The sequence below is a fragment of the Leptonychotes weddellii genome, chromosome 11 (assembly GCF_054177405.1).
Source record: "Leptonychotes weddellii isolate Sample4059 chromosome 11, ASM5417740v2, whole genome shotgun sequence".
Lineage (NCBI taxonomy): Eukaryota > Metazoa > Chordata > Mammalia > Carnivora > Phocidae > Leptonychotes > Leptonychotes weddellii.
The window spans coordinates 8625656-8642841 of NC_138379.1; the positions used below are offsets into that span (position 1 = coordinate 8625656).

The 17186-nt window shown below is 63.4% G+C and overlaps 2 protein-coding genes across 15 annotated transcripts in view; both read right to left on the reverse strand.

Moving 5' to 3' along the window:
• MYRF (myelin regulatory factor) overlaps nucleotides 1-3170 on the reverse strand; it is a 33412-nt gene extending 30242 nt beyond the window's left edge. For 6 of the 8 annotated variants that reach the window (XR_014138524.1, XM_081797998.1, XM_081797997.1 and 3 more), the window contains exon 1: nucleotides 2995-3170. Coding sequence is in view for 7 of the 8 variants with exons in the window: in XM_081797998.1 (XP_081654124.1) it covers nucleotides 2995-3040 (46 nt within the window). In the remaining variant the exon portion in view is untranslated. The remainder of the gene's footprint in view (nucleotides 1-2994) is intronic. The other 2 variants (XM_081798000.1, XM_081797999.1) reach the window with 1 other exon arrangement.
• Nucleotides 3171-8076: 4906 nt separating this feature from the next.
• Nucleotides 8077-17186, reverse strand: part of DAGLA (diacylglycerol lipase alpha) — a 61999-nt gene continuing 52889 nt past the window's right edge. For all 7 annotated transcript variants that reach the window (XM_081798003.1, XM_081798006.1, XM_081798002.1 and 4 more), the window contains 7 exons: nucleotides 16777-16919; nucleotides 16382-16450; nucleotides 15991-16063; nucleotides 14550-14746; nucleotides 13696-13825; nucleotides 13006-13190; nucleotides 8077-11624 (listed from right to left, as the gene is read on the reverse strand). In XM_081798003.1, coding sequence (XP_081654129.1) covers nucleotides 10676-11624; nucleotides 13006-13190; nucleotides 13696-13825; nucleotides 14550-14746; nucleotides 15991-16063; nucleotides 16382-16450; nucleotides 16777-16919 — 1746 coding nt within the window. In that variant the 3' untranslated portion in view covers nucleotides 8077-10675. The remainder of the gene's footprint in view (nucleotides 11625-13005; nucleotides 13191-13695; nucleotides 13826-14549; nucleotides 14747-15990; nucleotides 16064-16381; nucleotides 16451-16776; nucleotides 16920-17186) is intronic.

Sequence of the window (17186 nt, forward strand, 5' to 3'; positions counted from 1 at the left end):
GATGCCGTCTTGCCCCCGTCCCTGACCAGGCTCTGGGAATCCAAGGCCCCGGCCAATCAAGATGCTGAGGAGTGCACCTGCCACCACGACCCTGTTACCTGCCGGGAGCCAGGGCATCCTGCCTGGAGGGTCCCCTCTCTGCAGGCCCTGTGCCCGCCGATCCGGGCGGCCGGAGCCTCCTTCTAGGGGATTAGCAGGGCGGTCACGGGGGCCCGGCTGTACCAGCCTCGAGGGGGCCGCCCCGTCCCAGCCTCCCACCCGAGGCCCAAAGCGCCTTAGCCCCGAGCCCACCACCCCGGGGTGGGGCACAGCCTGGCCCACTGCACAGGGCAGGAGCCAGGACATAGGCCTGGTGTTCCTAGAGAGTGGGCCATGGCAGACAAGGGGTCTCGATCCGCCCCTGCCCTTCAGCAAAGGCTTTTTCCATCTCTGGCCCCGAGCTGAAAGCATAGACCCTGCCCCTGTCCCCACAGTCCACGGGGAGTGACCAAGGCCAAGGGAGGACCAGACTGAGAACTCAGGTTCCAGCCCCAAGCGCGAGAGTTCAGGAACAACATAGCCACGTGCACGACACTCACTTGCTTTCACACTTGCACTCATGAGCACACTGAGGCCTGGCCCTGAGGTCCACCCCCCACCACTGCATACCTGCTCCCCGCCAGGCTCCCCCCTCCCAAGTGGCCCCCAAGACTCCTGGCCCGCAGCACCGGCCCACCTTCCCGCTCATCTCAGGCTCTGGGAACACTTCTCCAGCCCCTGGCTCCCTCCACCCGCCTCAGCGGGCAGCCCCACACCCCCCCCTGCTCCCCACAGACATTCTTGAGTCTCCTCTTATCTCTCTGGAGGGAGCAGCACAACCTCCCCGCCAGGCCAGCCGCATGGCTGAGCTGTGGCGTCAGCCCCCACCCCCCACCCACGGCCAGGAGGGAAAGTTTGGCTCAGGAGATGGGGAGCCTGAGCGAGCCGGGCCCACCGCTCTGCCTGGGTGCAGGGTCCTGGGGGAGAGGACCCATGGGGACATCTGCAGGAATCAAGGAGGCCTGGCCCATGGCCGTCCTTGGTATCTAGCGGGCTCAGGGCACCCCCAAAACAGTACCCTTTCCCTCCTCCCCAGGGGCCCCCAGCCCCCATAAGGCCCCTTGAGGGTTCATAAAGGATGAACAGTGTCTAGGGAGAACCACAGTCCCTGGGACAGATGGGGGGACTGCCTAGGACCCTCAAATGGCCCAACTACCTCAGGATCAACCATTTAATCTAGTCCAAGCCTGATTTCTTGGGGTCTGGGTCTGCCAGGGTGTCCAGAATCCTGAAGTGAGGAGGCCTGAGGTTAGGAGATGCCCTTACCTATGCAGGAAGCAGGAGTGGACAAAGGCTGCCCCCTCCCCCAAGTCACAGAAACGGAGACACTGAGGCAAAGGAAGGCCTTCCTCTCTCCCTCCCGGACTCCAAAGGTATCTGGGTGCTAGGCTTGAAACTTGGGCCATGATCCACCGCCCTGTAGCCCAACATCCCCAGCACAGTGGTGCCCTGTGGACCGCCCCATCCCTAGGGGCAGGTTCACGCTGAGGAGTAGGCTGTGGGCTTAGGGGCTGGGGAGGGTGGGTGGGGACAGAGGCCTGACTACCCAGGTTGGTGGAGAGGAGCACAGGAGGGGCCGGAGGGGCTGGCGAGATGTTCCAGTGAGGGTCTGAGAAGTCGAGTGGGCTGGGAGATGTCTGCCTGCACCTCTGCCCCCCCTTCCCACACTCTGTCCCATTCCTCCAGCGTCCAGCACCCTGGAGGAGGGGGAAAGACCTGGAGGAGGTGCAGAGGCTACCCAGGAAAAGGGGAGGGGGGTCTGGGTAGATGTAGGAGCAGACCTCCAAAACCACAGAGGGTGTGTTGGGGGGTGGGGGCAGGGGTAGAAGAAAACATCGTAGATTGTGTGTAGATGTCTAGATCCCCACCCTGGGATGGGTCCTCTCAGGGTCGAGGTGAGGGGGTGAGGTCACTCCAGGGGTGGGGGGCAACAATCAGAGGAGGCATAGCTCCAGGGACAGGTGTGGGTGGAACAGCCCCGAGGAGCCTCAGAGGGCTGGCAGGAAGCAGTTCACCACTTTGGGAGGGTCTCAGAGTGCGGAGGTGGCTGGCAGCAGGGCTGCCCACTTCGAGAAGGTTCTAGCCCAGGGAAAGCCTTTCAGGGTGGGGGGGAATCCAGCCCATGGAGGAATGCTGGGGAGGGGTTCCAAGCCCTGAGTAAGGGAGTAGTAGCTGCTTCGAGGGGAATTTCAGCCTTGGGGGAGGGAGCAGCTTTGCAGAAGGTGGGTGACAGTCTTGAAGGGGGTCCTAGTCTCAGGGAAGCACAGTGGGGAGGTCTCAGCTCCTAGGAGTCAGGCTGGGGGTACGGTGTCCACCTGAAAAGGACACATGGGCCTGAGTCTCTAGGCAGGGGGCCTGACCTCTGGAAGGCATGCTGGAGGGCTGGGGTGCCAGCCTAAGAGGCATGGAAGATCCTAGAAGGCATGCTGGGGTCCGGGCCTCAAAGGGGGTCTGGAAGTCTGGGTCTGTATGAGGTTCCAGGGAAGCACAGCGGAGGGTCCCCAAACTCGAGAAGTGCACTAGGGGTGGGAGGTGTCAGACTTTAGAGGGGACTGCAGGTCCTGGAAGGCATGAAGAAGGACCAAGCATGGGAGGCGACACAGCTCCAAGGAAGTTGTGTGCTGGGGGCACTGGGAGGGGGTGCCCAACTTTGGTGGAGGTGGGCAGTAACCTCCAGGAGACTCCCAGCCCTGGGAGCCAGCCGGGCAGCCTGCTGCCAGCCCGGAGAGGCCCCCCCACCCCGGCCCAGAGGAAGCGTTCTGGGGAGTCCCAGCGTGGTCGAAGCAGAGTTGGGGGTCCCGGTGTCCGGGGAGATCGGCTGGGGGTTCCCAGCACGAAGGAGGGGGTCGCTGCCCTCCCCTCAACACCCCCCCCCCCCCGCCCCGCCGCGCTCCCGGCCGGCCCGCGGTCCCTCACCTTCGAAGAAGCGCTGCAGCGCCTCCGTCTCGTCCACCACCTCCATGTCCGGCCTGCCCGGCGCGCGCTCCGCCGCGGCCCCGCTACAGCCCGGCCCGGGGGCGCGGCATCGCCGGCGCGGCCCGCGCGACAGTCCCGGCTCGGCTCCCGCTACGGTCCCGCCCGGCCCGCCGGCGCGCTCGCCCCTCGCGCGGCCCTGGCCCGGCCCCCTGCCCGCCCCCCGCGCCCCGCCCGCCGCGCCCGGCGCCCCCTGCCGGCCCGGCCCGCGCTGCAGCCCCGCGGCGGGCGGGACGCGCGGCCCCTCCAGGCGGCGCTGGGCGCGGGGTGACTTCCCCCGGCGGGGGGGGGGGCGTCCCCCCGCAGTCCTCGCCCTCCCCTTGGGCACGAGAGGGTAGCGGGCTTCTGAATCTTAGCTTCTGTGGCCAAACCTCAGAAGACACCCCCCATTTCCTCCCCCGCCCCCCCGCCTCAGCAAGAGTAGCACCCACGTCTGGTGAAGGGACGCTCGCACTGAGGACTTTACGGTGTTACCTCATCTAACCGTGGCAGGTGTCCCACCGAGGACACACTACTGTGTGCATTTTGCAGAGGAGGACCCGCGCTCAGGCTCAGTGATGAGCAGTCCTGTCGGAGGGAGCGTTGTCCCGTAGAACTTTCCCTGGTGACCGGAATGTTCTCTGGGTGACTGGGAGATCCAGTAGGGCGCCCACTAGCCACACGTGGCTGTCGAGCACCGGAAATGTGGCCGGTGAGGCTGAAGAACTGACTTTTCAATTTTATTTAATTTTCAGTAGCTCAAGCGCAAATAGCCATGTGCGGCTGCGGTATTGGACGGCCCAGGTCTGAGGCTTTCAAGGTAACTGGGGTCCAAGCCACATTCAGAGCCAGATCCCGGCTGACCTGGAAAGGCAGCCTCTCGGTTACTGTCTCCCTGTGTGGTAGTGTGCGGCCCACAGGTTCTACCTCCTGTCCTAGTGTGTCCAGGATAAACCCACCATCCCCGTCCCTCTGTCTCCATCTCGGCAGTGCCTCCTCGTCTCTGTTTTGCCCAACGGCACCGCGTCTGTCCTCAGTGATGGCCTCTGGAACCTCCCAGATCACTCTTTTTTTTTTTTTTTAAAGATTTTATTTATTTGAGAGAGAGAGAGCACGAGCTGAAGGGGAGGGGCAGAGAGAAAGGGAGAAGCAGACTCCCCGCTGAGCAGGGAGCCCGATGCGGGACTCGATCCCAGGACCCTGAGATCATGACCTGAGCCGAAGGCAGATGCTTAACCAGCTGAACCACCCAGGCGCCCCTCAAATCACTCTTTTTAAATGTCAATCAGATCATGTCATTCCTTTTCGAAAACCAGTAGTTTCCCATCGTGTTCAGAACAATATCTAATCCTCTTGTCCTGGTTTCTGAGGCCTTCTGTGATCTGCCCCTGCCCGTACCACTGACCTCAGCGCCTCCTTTTCTCTTCATTGCTCACTAAGTCACAGCCCCCAAGGCCCCCTTGCCCTCCCTCAAACATGCCGGGCGCCACATGTCTGCCCCATGCGGTTCCATCTGTCTACAATGCTTGACCCCGCATGACTGGTTCCTTCTCACTCATCACCTCTCCGTCCACCCTACCTGAAGCAATTCCCCCTACCTGCCCTTCTTTCTCACCACATAAAAGATTTTTACTTAGTCTTTGTGATTATCCTTCTCGCTCTAGATTGGAAGCTCTGTGAGGGTAAGAGATTTTTCCGGCTTGGTCATTGCCGCAGCTTCAACACCAAGAACACTGGCCGGGACGCAGTACGTTCTCAGTAAATAGACGTGGAATGGATGGACAATAGCATCTTCCCACCGCAGAATCCTAGATCTCTGAAACTTTGGAAGCAGAGAATTCTGGAATCTGGGACCCAGCAAATCATCTCACTACGGAGTGGTGCTGCTCACAGCCGCTCGGGATCCTCTGATACAGCAAGTCAGAGCTGGAAAACTGATCCCACCCGACCACTGTTTGACAGATGATGGGACTGGGACTGAGACCGCGAGGCCCGGAGGGGCGGGAGGACCACCGGCCGACCGAGATCGCAGCCCCGCCAGCCAAGAGCGTGCCACGCTGCCCGCCAGTGGCCCCCCAGAGGAGCGTGGGGGGCGAGCCGGGCTGCTCAGTGGGCATGGGGGTGAGAGCCGGCGAGGCTGCTCCCACCCAGGCAGCCCTCCCCTTCCTCAGCGGCCAGCTGTGGGGGAGGGGTGGCCGGTGCCTGAGCCCCAGATGTGGCCCAGTCAGCAGGCCCGTGGTGGCCCACCGAGGAGGGTCAATGCCACGACAGTTCTGGGGCTGGGGGAGGGGGCGCCCAGGCCGGCGGGCGCCTCACAATGAGGTTCTGTCCCTCCGGGGGCCGCTCTCCGAGCCGTTGCTCCCAGATATATAGAATGGGATTTTGCTGGAGGCCCCAGCTGTGTGTGCTGCCGGTGCTCCCCCCGCAGGGGCCGGGCTGAGAAGGGGGGAGAGGGCCACACTGAGACGCCTATTCTTTTCCAGCTGATACACCCCAGAGGTTTTTTTCGCCCTCCGCAGCCTCCCTTAAGACAATTGTTATTCTCTGCTCTGTCCCCTCCCCCACCCGGTCAGGCCTGCCTGTGGACAAAGTAGACACCCGCCTACGCCATGTGATTTTTTTTTTAAATGAATTTATTTTAGGAGTTGCCCGGGACCAGCTGGAAAACTAGCTCCTTCCTAAGCCTCCACCTACCCAAAGGTCTTTCCACCATATTCCACATGGTGCTGAAATGTCCACCATCTGAGGGCCATCGTGACGAGCTAAGCATTGTCCTTGTATGGGTCATCAAAGGAGTGGGATGTGCATATTTTGTCCCCAACACCCCAACTCCTCAAGTTGGATCATTAAGCCTCTGGGGTGGCCTTGAACTTGGATGGGGTGGGATGGGGCTTCCGGTTCATCCTGTGGGAGCTGGCCTGGCTAAGGGGGTTCTGGCCCTACCATCTCCCCTGATTCCCCTAGGCCACTGAGCAAAGGAGCAACTGGCCCAGGGCTTCCCATCTCTGGGCTGGAGGAGAGGAGTGGCTACAGTCCCAGATTCCGGGGCTCAGCCAAAAGTTGATGCTGCCACCCCCAAAGCCCATAATTAAGTTGGGGCCCAAGCCTGTCTGGGACAGGGCGATGACAGCGAGGGCTGGTAAGGGAGCCCAAAGGAACCTGCATAACCAGGACTATGAGGGAGCCATCCACAGAGAGGGGCCCCATCTGTACCCCGTCCCCACCAAGCCCTAATGAGTGAGCAACCGACATGTCATTCCTGGTCCTGCAGACACAGCTGTTCCTGTGGTCATCTCAGCCATCCCCCAGGGCCTGCCCTCGGGTCCTTGGAGGACTCATCTGTAAATCAGCCTATTATTCCCGCCTCTCTGAGCAGGTAGAATGTCAGGGAAGTGATCAATAAATCCTGCTTTCTTCTATTCCAGGACAGTTCCTGGTGCTCAGCTCTGGCCGGTGAGTGACAGCAGGGCCAGCGGGAGGCAGCACTGGGGAGAGGGAGGAAAGGACTGAGGGTGACTGGAGGAACAGAGTACCGGGCTGGTGGCCAGGCCAGGAGAGGGTGGGGCTCATCAGCTAGCCAGAGGGCCAGGCCTCCCTGCTGCGGGACTGCCGACCCCCCGTGGGCTCAAACAGCCCTGGCACCTGCCCCCCTTTGCAGAGGAAGGGAGGAAGGCCCAAGGGGTGGTGAGTGGGAGCCCAGCGTCAGTGAGGCTGGGGGTGCGGGCTTCCCCGGACTGGGGTGAGAGGGGCAGGGGGAGCCCTGCAGAATGACCTCCCTCCCACCTCCCTCCCAGCTGAGGTGGACAGGGCCGTCCACAGGGCCTGCGTGGGGATGGGAGGCACAGCGCTGCTCCAGCCCTTCCCGAAACTGCCCCTCGTGAGAGCCCTTCCCCACACAGTCTGACTGTGTGACCTTGGGCAAGTCACAGCGCCTCTCTGGCCACAGGTTTCTTCTGCTTCTGCTCCACTGATCGGACAGGGCAGTTTGCAAACTCAGTGAGACTGAGTTTCTGAGGAAGAACCTCGGAAAACCATAAAATGAGGGTGGAGGCCAGAGTCCTCAGCTAGGAGGCCCGGATTCTGGTCTTAACATCTGTCCCCACAGCCTGAGTCACCTGAAGCAGGTCTTTGCCCTCATGGAGCCTCTTCTGTTCAAAGAGGCTAGGGGTGAAGCCAGGCACTGGTCTGTCACCTTCCCCCAGACTCCACCAAGTAGGGTCCCTCCGGACTTGGGGGTGGTGAGAGGGTGGGCAGTGTGGGGAAGGGGAAGGTCAAGGTCAGGTCAAAGCTTGGCTGGCTCAGTGCCTGGGCCCACTCTGCAGGCACCCTGGGACTGGCTGGAGGAACAGCGCCACCTGCTGTGCGGGCGGGGGCAGGCCGGGCCTGGGGCTCCAGGAGGCCCAACAAACTGCCTGCTCACCCAAGGCCTGCAGCCAGCCGCCTCCCAGGCCTCACGGTCCTGGAGCCTTCATGCACTGGGGACCCTGGGGTGGCCTGGCTGGACCTGGCCAGCTATTCTGCACCCTCCTAAAGAAACACTCAGCAAAGGTTTCCAGTGGCCCTCACATTTCAGTGCTACCCTGCTGGGGGGTTTTAGTGGAGTCCTTCCCCCTCTGCTCTAGTTCTCAGTATTGGGTATTGGGAAGGGGTGGGAACTGTCAGACCAGCCTGGTACCCCACATGCTGGCTCTGTGGTCTTGGGCAGCTTACTTACCCTCTCTGCGCCCCAGACCCTTCAGGGAGGAGAAAAGCGGCTGACAAGTCCCGTCTTTCAAGGCCCTGATGAGGTCATGAACGTGGATTCCGCCCCCCCAACCCCGTACATCTTTCACAGGGGCAGGGCTCAACAGGGGACTGCCCCCATTCGTGTGGGGCTCTGAGGGTCTTCTGGTCCCTCACTGTGACTCTTAAGTGTGGTCCTAGACCAGGGCATCGACAGCAGCGCGAGCCAGGCTCAGAGGACCCCCCCCCCACTGACCTCAGCCGCGGGGGGGGCCCCCCCAGCCCATCGCCCCCTGCTGGGAAGAGAGGTCACTCAAGGCAGCGTGCTTCTACATCCAGTTTATACACAGCTCTATACAATATACAGAAACCTTTATATACAGATATATTTATAGAATAAGCTATATTAATTTGTCTCTCCTTTTTACAGCAATATTAGTTTGGATCTTTCATACAGTAAGTACAAAAAGTCGTGGGCGAATGGCACGGACAGTGCATGAGTGTCTCTGGGGCCCAGCTGCTCGCTACCGTTTGCATATGGGGGTCACCCGGGCCCCTGGGGGAACAGGCCAGCTCACGGCTGGGAGAGTTTGTGCTGCGGTCTGGGGGAGCGAGTGGGGGTGGGTCTGAGCCTAGCTGGGCTGAGGGGGGTGGCTCAGACCCCCCAAAGTGTGGTGTGGGGAGGAAGGGAGAGATGCGCAGCAGGCCCATTCCTTCAGGGATATGGGGGGCAGGGGCGGGTTCGGGGCGGGCTGACCCTGGGGCATCCAGGGCTGAGTCCGAGCCTGCCCCAGCCCCAAGTCTGTAACCCTGCGCAGCTGCAGCCTTGGGGGTGGGGAGTCTGTCCCTGATGGCTCAGTCCTGGGCATGGGTGGGTACCACGCCCCCTTAGAGGTCCCAGGGCCCACCCTGGCAGAGGAAGAATTAAAAGGCCAGACACCAAGTCTCGCCCAGCAATTGGCTGAGGTGCTTGTTGGAACTTTACTCTGATTTACGATTTGTTTTTTTTAAACTCTAAGAGCCGCTGATTCCATCTTGCTTCTGCTGGGCCCAGGCTCTGCCAGCAGCGGGCCCCTCAGCAGGGGCATCCTGGAGTCTTGTTGGGGGGGTGGGTGTCAGAGAGGGAGGGAGGCCCAGCTCCCCGCTCTCTGTCTCCATCTGTCAGGGTGGGCAGGGGTCCCAGAGCAGCATCCGGGCCAGTCCCTGTGTGGGCCGGAGGTCAGGACACAGGCCCCAGGTACCAGTGATCATGAGATTGGGGGGGGATTTCTTGGTCAGGGGAGTCTAGCAGCCCCGGAGAGGCCGTGGAAGGGCCAGCATGGGGGGGTCTGCCTCCAAGACGAAGGCACAAGCGGGCGATCAGCGCCTGGGCACACACCAGTTTTCCAGACCCGGGGTCAGAGCAACAGGAAGGACACGGGGGATGGCGACATCTGAAATTGAGCTCGTCCTATGCACCCCCGCTGCACAGGCCCCCATCCTAGTCTAGTTTCTCGGCGGGCTGGGAGGGGCAGCAAGCAGGCAGGGCAGGTCGGGTGGGGTGCGAGCCCCAGCAGCCCCTTCCTCAGGAGCGGCACACACTCATGCACATGCACAGACTCGCCCCACGCCAGCATGCACAACCTTCCCCAGCCAGCTTCCCTGGGGCGGGGGCGGGGGGGGGCGTTCTCCGACTCCCCCTTGCTTCCCCAACCCAGCAGGGAAGGAACCCCTCAAGCGTGGGCTCTGGAGGCCTCCAGCTCAACGGGGAAGGCCCCAGAGCCCCTGGCCCTCCTGCTCCCCTTTTAGCCAGGTCCCACAATACACCACTCTTGGCTCCACTTCCTGCCAACAGGACATTGAGGATGGGGGGTGGGAGGAAGAAAGCCCTGCTGCTAGGACAGAGCTCAGGCCAGTGAGGAGGGGGAGCTGAGAGGAGCAGAGGCGTGTTTGGTTTCAGATCCCAGGGCCTGAGGCTGCCTAGGCGTGGGGGCGAGGTGATATAAAGGGGTTACATGGGGCCCTCAAAGGAAGGGGGATTTGGGTGTCCTCCTTCTTCCCAGGGCACTGACCCTGCAGCCAGGGGTGGTCACACCTGTGACTTCTGCCCTTTGAGTGGCCAGGATCCCTGGGGGTAGAAGGCAAGCCGGGAAGTAATGGGCAGATGGGGCAGGCCAAGGTGCCTCGGACCAGTTGCCAGAGGGATCATCATGAGGGGCACCAAGCAGAGAAGGGGTAGTCTCAACCCCACTCTCCTCCAGGCCCCTCCAGGCCCCTCCAGGCCCCCTCCAGGCCCCGTGGCTGCCTTGGGCTCTGTGGAGACGGGCCCCCTCCCCTCCCTGCTCGGAACCCATGATAGGGCAGGGTGTGTGGGGGGGTGCTTGCAAGCCCAGGAAACATCCTGAGCCCAGCCCAGCAGCATCTGTAAACATACACAGCACTGCGGGCCATCTTGGTGTGGGGTCACCCCAGGGGGCTGGCCAGCAGGCACCAGATCTGGGGGGTGGCCAGGGCAGATGCCAGCCTGGACCACAGATGTGAGTATGTGGGGAGAGAGCTGCTCTCCATCTCGGCCCCAGGAGAGCAGCCGGAGGGCAGCGATGGGGAGTCGCCAGGCCCACAGCCCGTCCTGTGGGGCACAGTGAGGCTGAGAAGGCGGAGTGCTGCCCTGCCCACCGGACAGGCTGCCCCAGGCTCCTCCCTGCTCCACACTCCTCCCCCATCTAGAGGACCTGGATCCCGGCCCGCCCGGTGGCCCTGAGCTGAGGTAGGGCTGCGGACCCCCAGCTCAGCAGCAGTGCCCCATGCCTGAGGCTAAACTGGCCCCTGGGGGGGCTCTCCTCAAAGCGGCCTGGCCCTGGGGGCAGCCACCAGGAGCCCGAGGGGCCACCTGCTCCCCCCTCCCCCCCCGCCCGGGCCTCAGCCAGCAGTCACTCCTGGGGTGCTAGCGCGCCGAGATGACCAGGTCGTCCTGCTTGGTGGGGCTGGCCCCGTGGCCGGTGGGGGTAGAAGTCCGGATCTTGTCCACTGCCAGGCACTCCTGGCTGCTGAGACCCGTGGGTGTCAGGTCCATGAGCTCGCCCGAGGAGCTGAGCGGGAAGGAGGGCGAGAGCGAGATGCCCGAGGAGGGGTCCGCTGAGCCGGCGAAGAGCCTCGGGGGCTTGGGCACCAGGTTGGGCTCAAACTGGGCGCGGAGCAGGATCTCTTGCTGGCTGGGGGACTTGGGGCCCTCGGCATAGTCGCTGGTGGGGCTCTCGGGCACCACCATGCAGTAGAGGTCCTGGAAGGAGCTGCTCTTACTGTCGAGGTTGAAGAGGCTGTCGATGAACTCCGCGAACTCCAGCACCTGAGGGCTGGGCGAGTCCCCCAGGCGCCCGTTGTGCAGGGCCAGCTCCCCCCCGGGGGCCGCCCCGCCTCCGCCGCCACCCTCCTCCTCGTCCTCGGTGGCCGCCGCACTGGGGGGCCGCTCGGGGGTGACACCCCCACTGCCCAGGGCCGCCTCCAGAGGCTGCGTGTCCTGGGAGTGCTTGGACAGGCTGTCGGCCCCCAGCAGCTCGGTGCGCGAGCTCAGGGACGGGTTCTCCTCGGGGATGGCGGGGTCGATGTAGAAGAGGTGGCCCTCGTCCCGCTCCAGCACGGCGTGGAGGCTGGGCGAGCCGCGGATGCTGCGGAAGCCCGACGAGCGGCGGGAGTCGAAGCTGTACAGGGACTCGGTGTCGGACAGGCTCTCCATGGTGGCCAGGGGCGCCCGCCGGGCCTGCAGCTCGGCCGCCAACCGCTCCTGGGTGGACAGCAGCAGCAGCTCCACGGGGTCCTGGCGGGCCGCAGCCGCCGGCGTCAGCAGCCGCCCCTCCGAAAAGCCCTCCAGGCTCATCTCAGACTGGCACTTGCTCCTACAGAGGGCAGGGCAGGGGGGCGCGAGACTCAGGAGGGGCAGGGACACCGGGGTGGGGGGGAGTCCCCCTCCTGGGCTGCAGGGAACTTGGGGAAGGGAGGAGGGAAGAGTTAATTTAGCGGTTGCTCAACAGTGTGGGGCAGGGAGGCTTATTTTGAAAAAACAACTCACAAGAACCCAAGACAGAAGACAAAAGGGGCTGATGCTGTGGGTGGGGTCACTGAAGGCCTAAGGCCCCGCTGGGAGCCCTGGGGTGCCCGGAGCACTGCCCCAGTCACTCATGAGGCAATGGTGGGAGGGGAGAGTGGGGAGGGGGAGGGAGAAAGGGAGAGAGCACTGCCCAGAGCTGCCCCCACTGGTTCTCTCACACCCTCAGGGCCAGTGCCCCTTCTGCATGGGGGGCGGCGGCGGCCGGGATCACACACTGGGGTTCCTCCCCCCTCTGCCATGGGTTAGACCCTCTGCTGGACGGACAGGAGAGAGGCGGGGGTGGGGGGGGAGAGGGGGCCCAGCAGCTCCTCCGAGCAGACGTGGTCAATGCAGCGGCCACAGGAAATGCACAAATGGTGGGGAGAGGTGTCCAGGTGTCCCCACCAAGGGCCTGGAAGTGGCGACCACCCTTCGGAGCAGCCTCCTGGCCAAATCTGTGACCTGCCCTGGAAGGGTCCCAGAGAGGCGGGAAGAATCCCCCCGCCACCAAAGGAGCCAGCCACCCTTTCAGAGCCAACCCCTGTAAGAGTGTGTGTGAATACGGAGTGTGTGCGGGACCAGGGGCGGGCACGCGAGGCCCTGTGACGTGTGCAGCGTGCATACCAGGTGTCTGCATGCGTCCGTGTGTCTGGGCACACGTGCATTCACACACTCACGTACACGGGGGCCCATTCTTGCAGCCCTTCTGTGCGTGTGGCTGGGCCTCTGTCTTGTTGTACGTCCTGTACGTGAGTATGTCTGTGTGGGGCTCTCCGTGCACCCAGAGCTACTGCTTGTGAGCACGTACGTACATGCACGTGTAAGCGGCACCACGAGTACACTTGTGTGCGTGTATGTAAGCGCACGGTACCCATCTGTGTGGGCTGAACGGCTCTGAGTGAATCTACGTGCTTGTGGCCCCGGGTCCGTGCATCCCTAGGTGACCACCATGCCACGTGGGCTTCGGTGATGGCAGGCTAGGGGGCCCGGGGAGCAGGCCAGGAGACCCTGGGCACAGGGGCAAGTTCGAGCCCTCTGCGCCGCTGTGCAGAGCTTCGGGAACACCCGGAGGCCCAGCGAGTGCACGGGATATGCACGCGCACAGGCATTCCTGCTCGGAACGCACCTGTGGCGCTGCTCGCCCCCCGCCCCCCGCCGCGGCGGGATGGGGCTGCGCAGGCAGGACTCACCTGACGCTATTTCGGTGGTCCGCGGCGGGCAGCTCCAGGGCAAGGCCGGCGGGCACGGGTGGCCCCGTTGGCAGCGGCTGCTGTTGGAAGATGAGCTCGGGAGTCAGGTCCACCTCAGTGGGGCTCACCATGACCTTAGCAGCGGAGAGCAGGGCCGTCTTCCCCTTGTTGTAGTTCTCCAGCACCTGGGGACAGGTCGGGCAAGCTGGTGGCGGTGGTGGAGGGGTGACAATCACATGTGGGGGCGGGGCAGCAGGCCAAGCCTCTCAGGCCAGAGCCTCATGGGGTCGGCCGGGCCCCACTCCTGCCCCCCACCTCCAGCCCAGGTCCCTGCTCCACCAGGACGGCCTGGGACTGGCCCTGCAATCATGCCTTGCCCTGCAGATGGACCAAGCTGGTGTTCTCCTTCCCTATGGTCAGCCTTTCCGTGGCCAGGTGATGGCTGAGGGTGCCCCTGCTCGGCTGTGCATCTGTCATGGGCCAGGTCCCTGGGAGACTCCCAGACCCCTCCCCGCCATGGGGCCCACATAGCAATGTGGACAGCAGAGGTGTGGGGACCAAAAGGCGAGTTCTGGCTCACTTCTCTGAGCGTCCGCACCCTTGCCTGTCCTACGGGGACGGAGAGCCGGCCAACAGGGCACTGCAGGGCTCTGATGAGGCGTCCCTGCCCAGGCTGCCCCGGGGGCTCACCTTGTTGAGCCCCTCCATGACCACATAGGGGAGGTGCTCATGCAGCATGGCCGGCGAGATGATCACTTCGTTGAAGGCCTTGTTGTCGCCCCAGATGGCAAAGTACGTGGGCTCCTCCTGCTCACAGCAGCTGGGGGGGCATAGGGGCCGGAGGGAAGCTGAGGGTGGGTGGCAGCCTGGCTCCGGCCCCCAGGTCCCTGGGCTCCCTGCTCCGGCCTCACCCGAAGCCCTTACCCTCCCCCTCCCCCGGCCAGGAACGTTGATGCCAAATGGGCCTAAGCCACAGTCCCTACATAGCCTACTACCTGCTCGTGGCCTGGGCCGCACCTGCTCCACCCTGGGCAAGGCCCGGCTCACAAGCCTTTTGTCACTGGGACAGAGGGTTCAGGCCCCACCCTCTGAAAGAGCCCGAAGTGGGAGAAGTCTATGTACTGCTGGCCCGCTCATCTCTCCCACCCCCGCCCCAGCCCTGCGCACAACTGCTGCCCACTAATTCCAGAGGGGATGCCACACAACTGAGGTGGGAGCTGGCCAGGGCCTCAGGGGGACCCCCCAGGGCATCCACTTTTAAATGGACCATAAGTGGGGAGAGCTACCCTGGGGGACACCAGGGAAGGCCTGGCACTGGGAACAAAGGCTGGGACTGTCCAGAGAGGAGCCTGGGGTCCTGCTCTGCCCTTTTGCTCTACTTCCACGGCCCACGGATAGGGCAACCCTGCCATGAGTGTCCTGGGCAATCCTCTCCCCGCCTCTGCCCACAGTCCCAGGGGGCGGCTAAGCAAGGCCAGCCCCGTCCCCCACGCCCCTGGCCGCTGCTGCCTCCCAGCTGACCCAGGGTCGCAGGCAGCACCTACCAGCACTGCTCTGCTGGGTGGTTGTGGACCACGTGGATGATGCGGCCGGGTGGGTAGAGAGGGGTGCTGGCAGAGAGGGCGATGGTCAGGTCGCTGGGGTGGGTCCAGAGCCGTGTGCTGGCGAGGGTGGCCACCTCGACCTCCTCAGGCAGCTCCGACTTGGGGATACATTTGGTGGCCCCCACGATAATTCGCCACTGTGCAGGGTCGGGGGCGAGATGGGGACAGAGCTGACCAGGGCTGGCTGGTGGGCAGCGGCAGGAGCGGCCTCAGAAGGGGGCTCAGGGGTGACAGGTGGGAGCTGGGACGGATGGCCATGGGGCAGAGGGAAGAACAGTGCCCACCTGAAGAGGCAGTGGCTGAGGCATATGGTGGCCACAATGGCCAAAAAGATGCCAAGGACAGATGACATGACAGTGTTGAATTTCAGGGCTAGAAAGGGGCTGGAAGACCAGTCAACTCCTTATCTAGAGGATGGGGAAACAGCCCAGCAAAGGAAGGGACTTGTTCTGGGTCATGTCCCGCATCAGAGACAGAGCAGACCCCGAAGTTCAGTCCAGCTGCATCTACGAGGCCTGGCCACGTCTGGGTTGGCCCCCAGCCACCCACCTCCCGGGCCTGACGAGCGCGCAGGCCTGGGTCCGATAGGAGCAGTTCTGCCTCCCAGAACCAGGCTCCTGCAGGCAGACATGGCCCCCTAAGGCTTTGCTGCCCTGCCCACCCCTGCCACCTGGTGCCTGGCCCAGGGCCCTGCCTGCCAGAAGGTCATGGGCACCAAGGCTGGGAACAGTCCAAACTGGGCGGAGATGATGAGTGGGGTGGGGCCGGGGGTCAGAGAAGACATGCTGGTTCAGGTTGGCCCCTTCCTGCCTGCCTCGGGGTACCTGGCCACAGCACCCACGCCCGCCTGGCACGCTGAGGCTGGCTCGGCACAGGAAGAGCCCCCCGTGTGCTCGGAGACCTGATAAGGGATGAGGCAGGGCTGAGCCTCTCCTTAGCCCCAGCGGAGCATCAGAACAAACTGCACCCAGACCCCCTCCGGCGGTGGCATCAGGACTCGTGGAGTCTGGGGAACCGCAGCGGGCTCGGCAGAGGCCTTCCTGTCATGAACTCGAAGCACCTCGAGTTTGAGCCTTGGGCCTGCTTTTTCCTGACTTTAGGCAGCTCTGGGTGACAGGGCTGGCACTCAGGAGCCCTTGGTCCCAGTCCTGACAGCTTGTGTGAGCAAAAGCAAGTCCCTTACCCACTCTGGGCCTCGGTTTCGCCCTCTGTACAACGACAGGCCATAGGGGAGACAAGATGAGTGTGGAGGTGCTGAGAGTTTGATGGCCCGGGGTTCCCGTGACATCAGCCACATCGAGCCTGGCCTCACATGGCTGGGCTCTCTTGTGCTTTGTGCAAGCCCAGCATGCCCAAGTGGGTTGAGGGGCAGGGGACTCACTTTGGGCTTGGTGCTTCGCTGTAGGACGTCTAGGAGCTGTCTGCGGAAGCCTTCCAGCTGGGAGAGGCCGATCCTGGGGAAGGAAGCAAGCCGGGTGTCAGCCTGGCCGGGCCAGGGACTGGGAGGGGTGTGGCGTGTGGGGGCAGAGGGGCAGGCCCATGGCAGCCACAGAAAGGAGAAGACCACGCCGTCGGTATCATGGGGTGGGATGGGTGGGCAGGGGTGAGTCCGCAGCTCAGGCAGGGTGGGGCCACCTGTCCTCTCGCTCTGGGGACTCTGGGGGCTCTGGGATTCCCTGGGGAGATGGGAATCTGAGGGAGAGGCCCCAAGGAGGCAGGAATAGCTGGCCAGGATGGTGGTGAGAGGGAGCGACTTGTGACTTGCAACTCGCCTGGGGACAAGATCTTTGCCCAGAACCACGGCCGTCACAAATTCCTTGGAGTACTCCATGGCGTCCTCGCTGCAAAGGAAGCCAGGGGTTGCTAAGGCAGGGGTGGTGAGGGGGCCCCGCTCCAGCATTCCTGGGGTTCGTGTTTTGGTTCAAGGCCCTCTGGGGAGCTCACAGGTGCCAGGCTGGGCTGCCTGCTCTTGGTCGCACCTTTCCTGCCCGTGAGGCTTTGCAGGGTGCAGATCCTGGGCTCTGCCTGGCATTTGACAGAGCACCCCTCCCTCCACTTACCAGGCCATTCCCAGGCCCCCATGTGACCAGAAGGCAGCCTGCCCAGGCCAGCTCCCAGGCCTTTAGCCCCCATCAACCCCAGGCAGCTCAGGCCCCGGGCTGCTCACCTCAGCAGGCCTCCTGGTGGGGAGTAGGCAAAGCACTTGAGGGTAGGGTACTGGGGGCGCAGCAGGAAGGAGAGGATGGCCGCGGTGCCTGCACCCAGGGAGTGGCCCACCACAATCAGGCCATAGTGTTTCGTTCCTCGGCCCTGAAAACCAGGAGAAGTCTGAGAGCCCTGCCCCATGGATTGTCTGGACTACAGCTGATACCGGGCGGGCAGAGGGGTCTTCCCAGAGTCCTGACACGGGGTGTGTGCTGCGTGGTCACTGGGGCAGCGGAAGAGCCAAGCTAGACTCGCACAGAGCAACTTCCTGGGGAGACTCTTCTAATAAACTCCTACTCACCTTTCAAAACCTTGTTCAGAGTACCTCCTTGGAGAAGCCCCTCCTGATTTTCCGGGAGAGACTTACTCCCT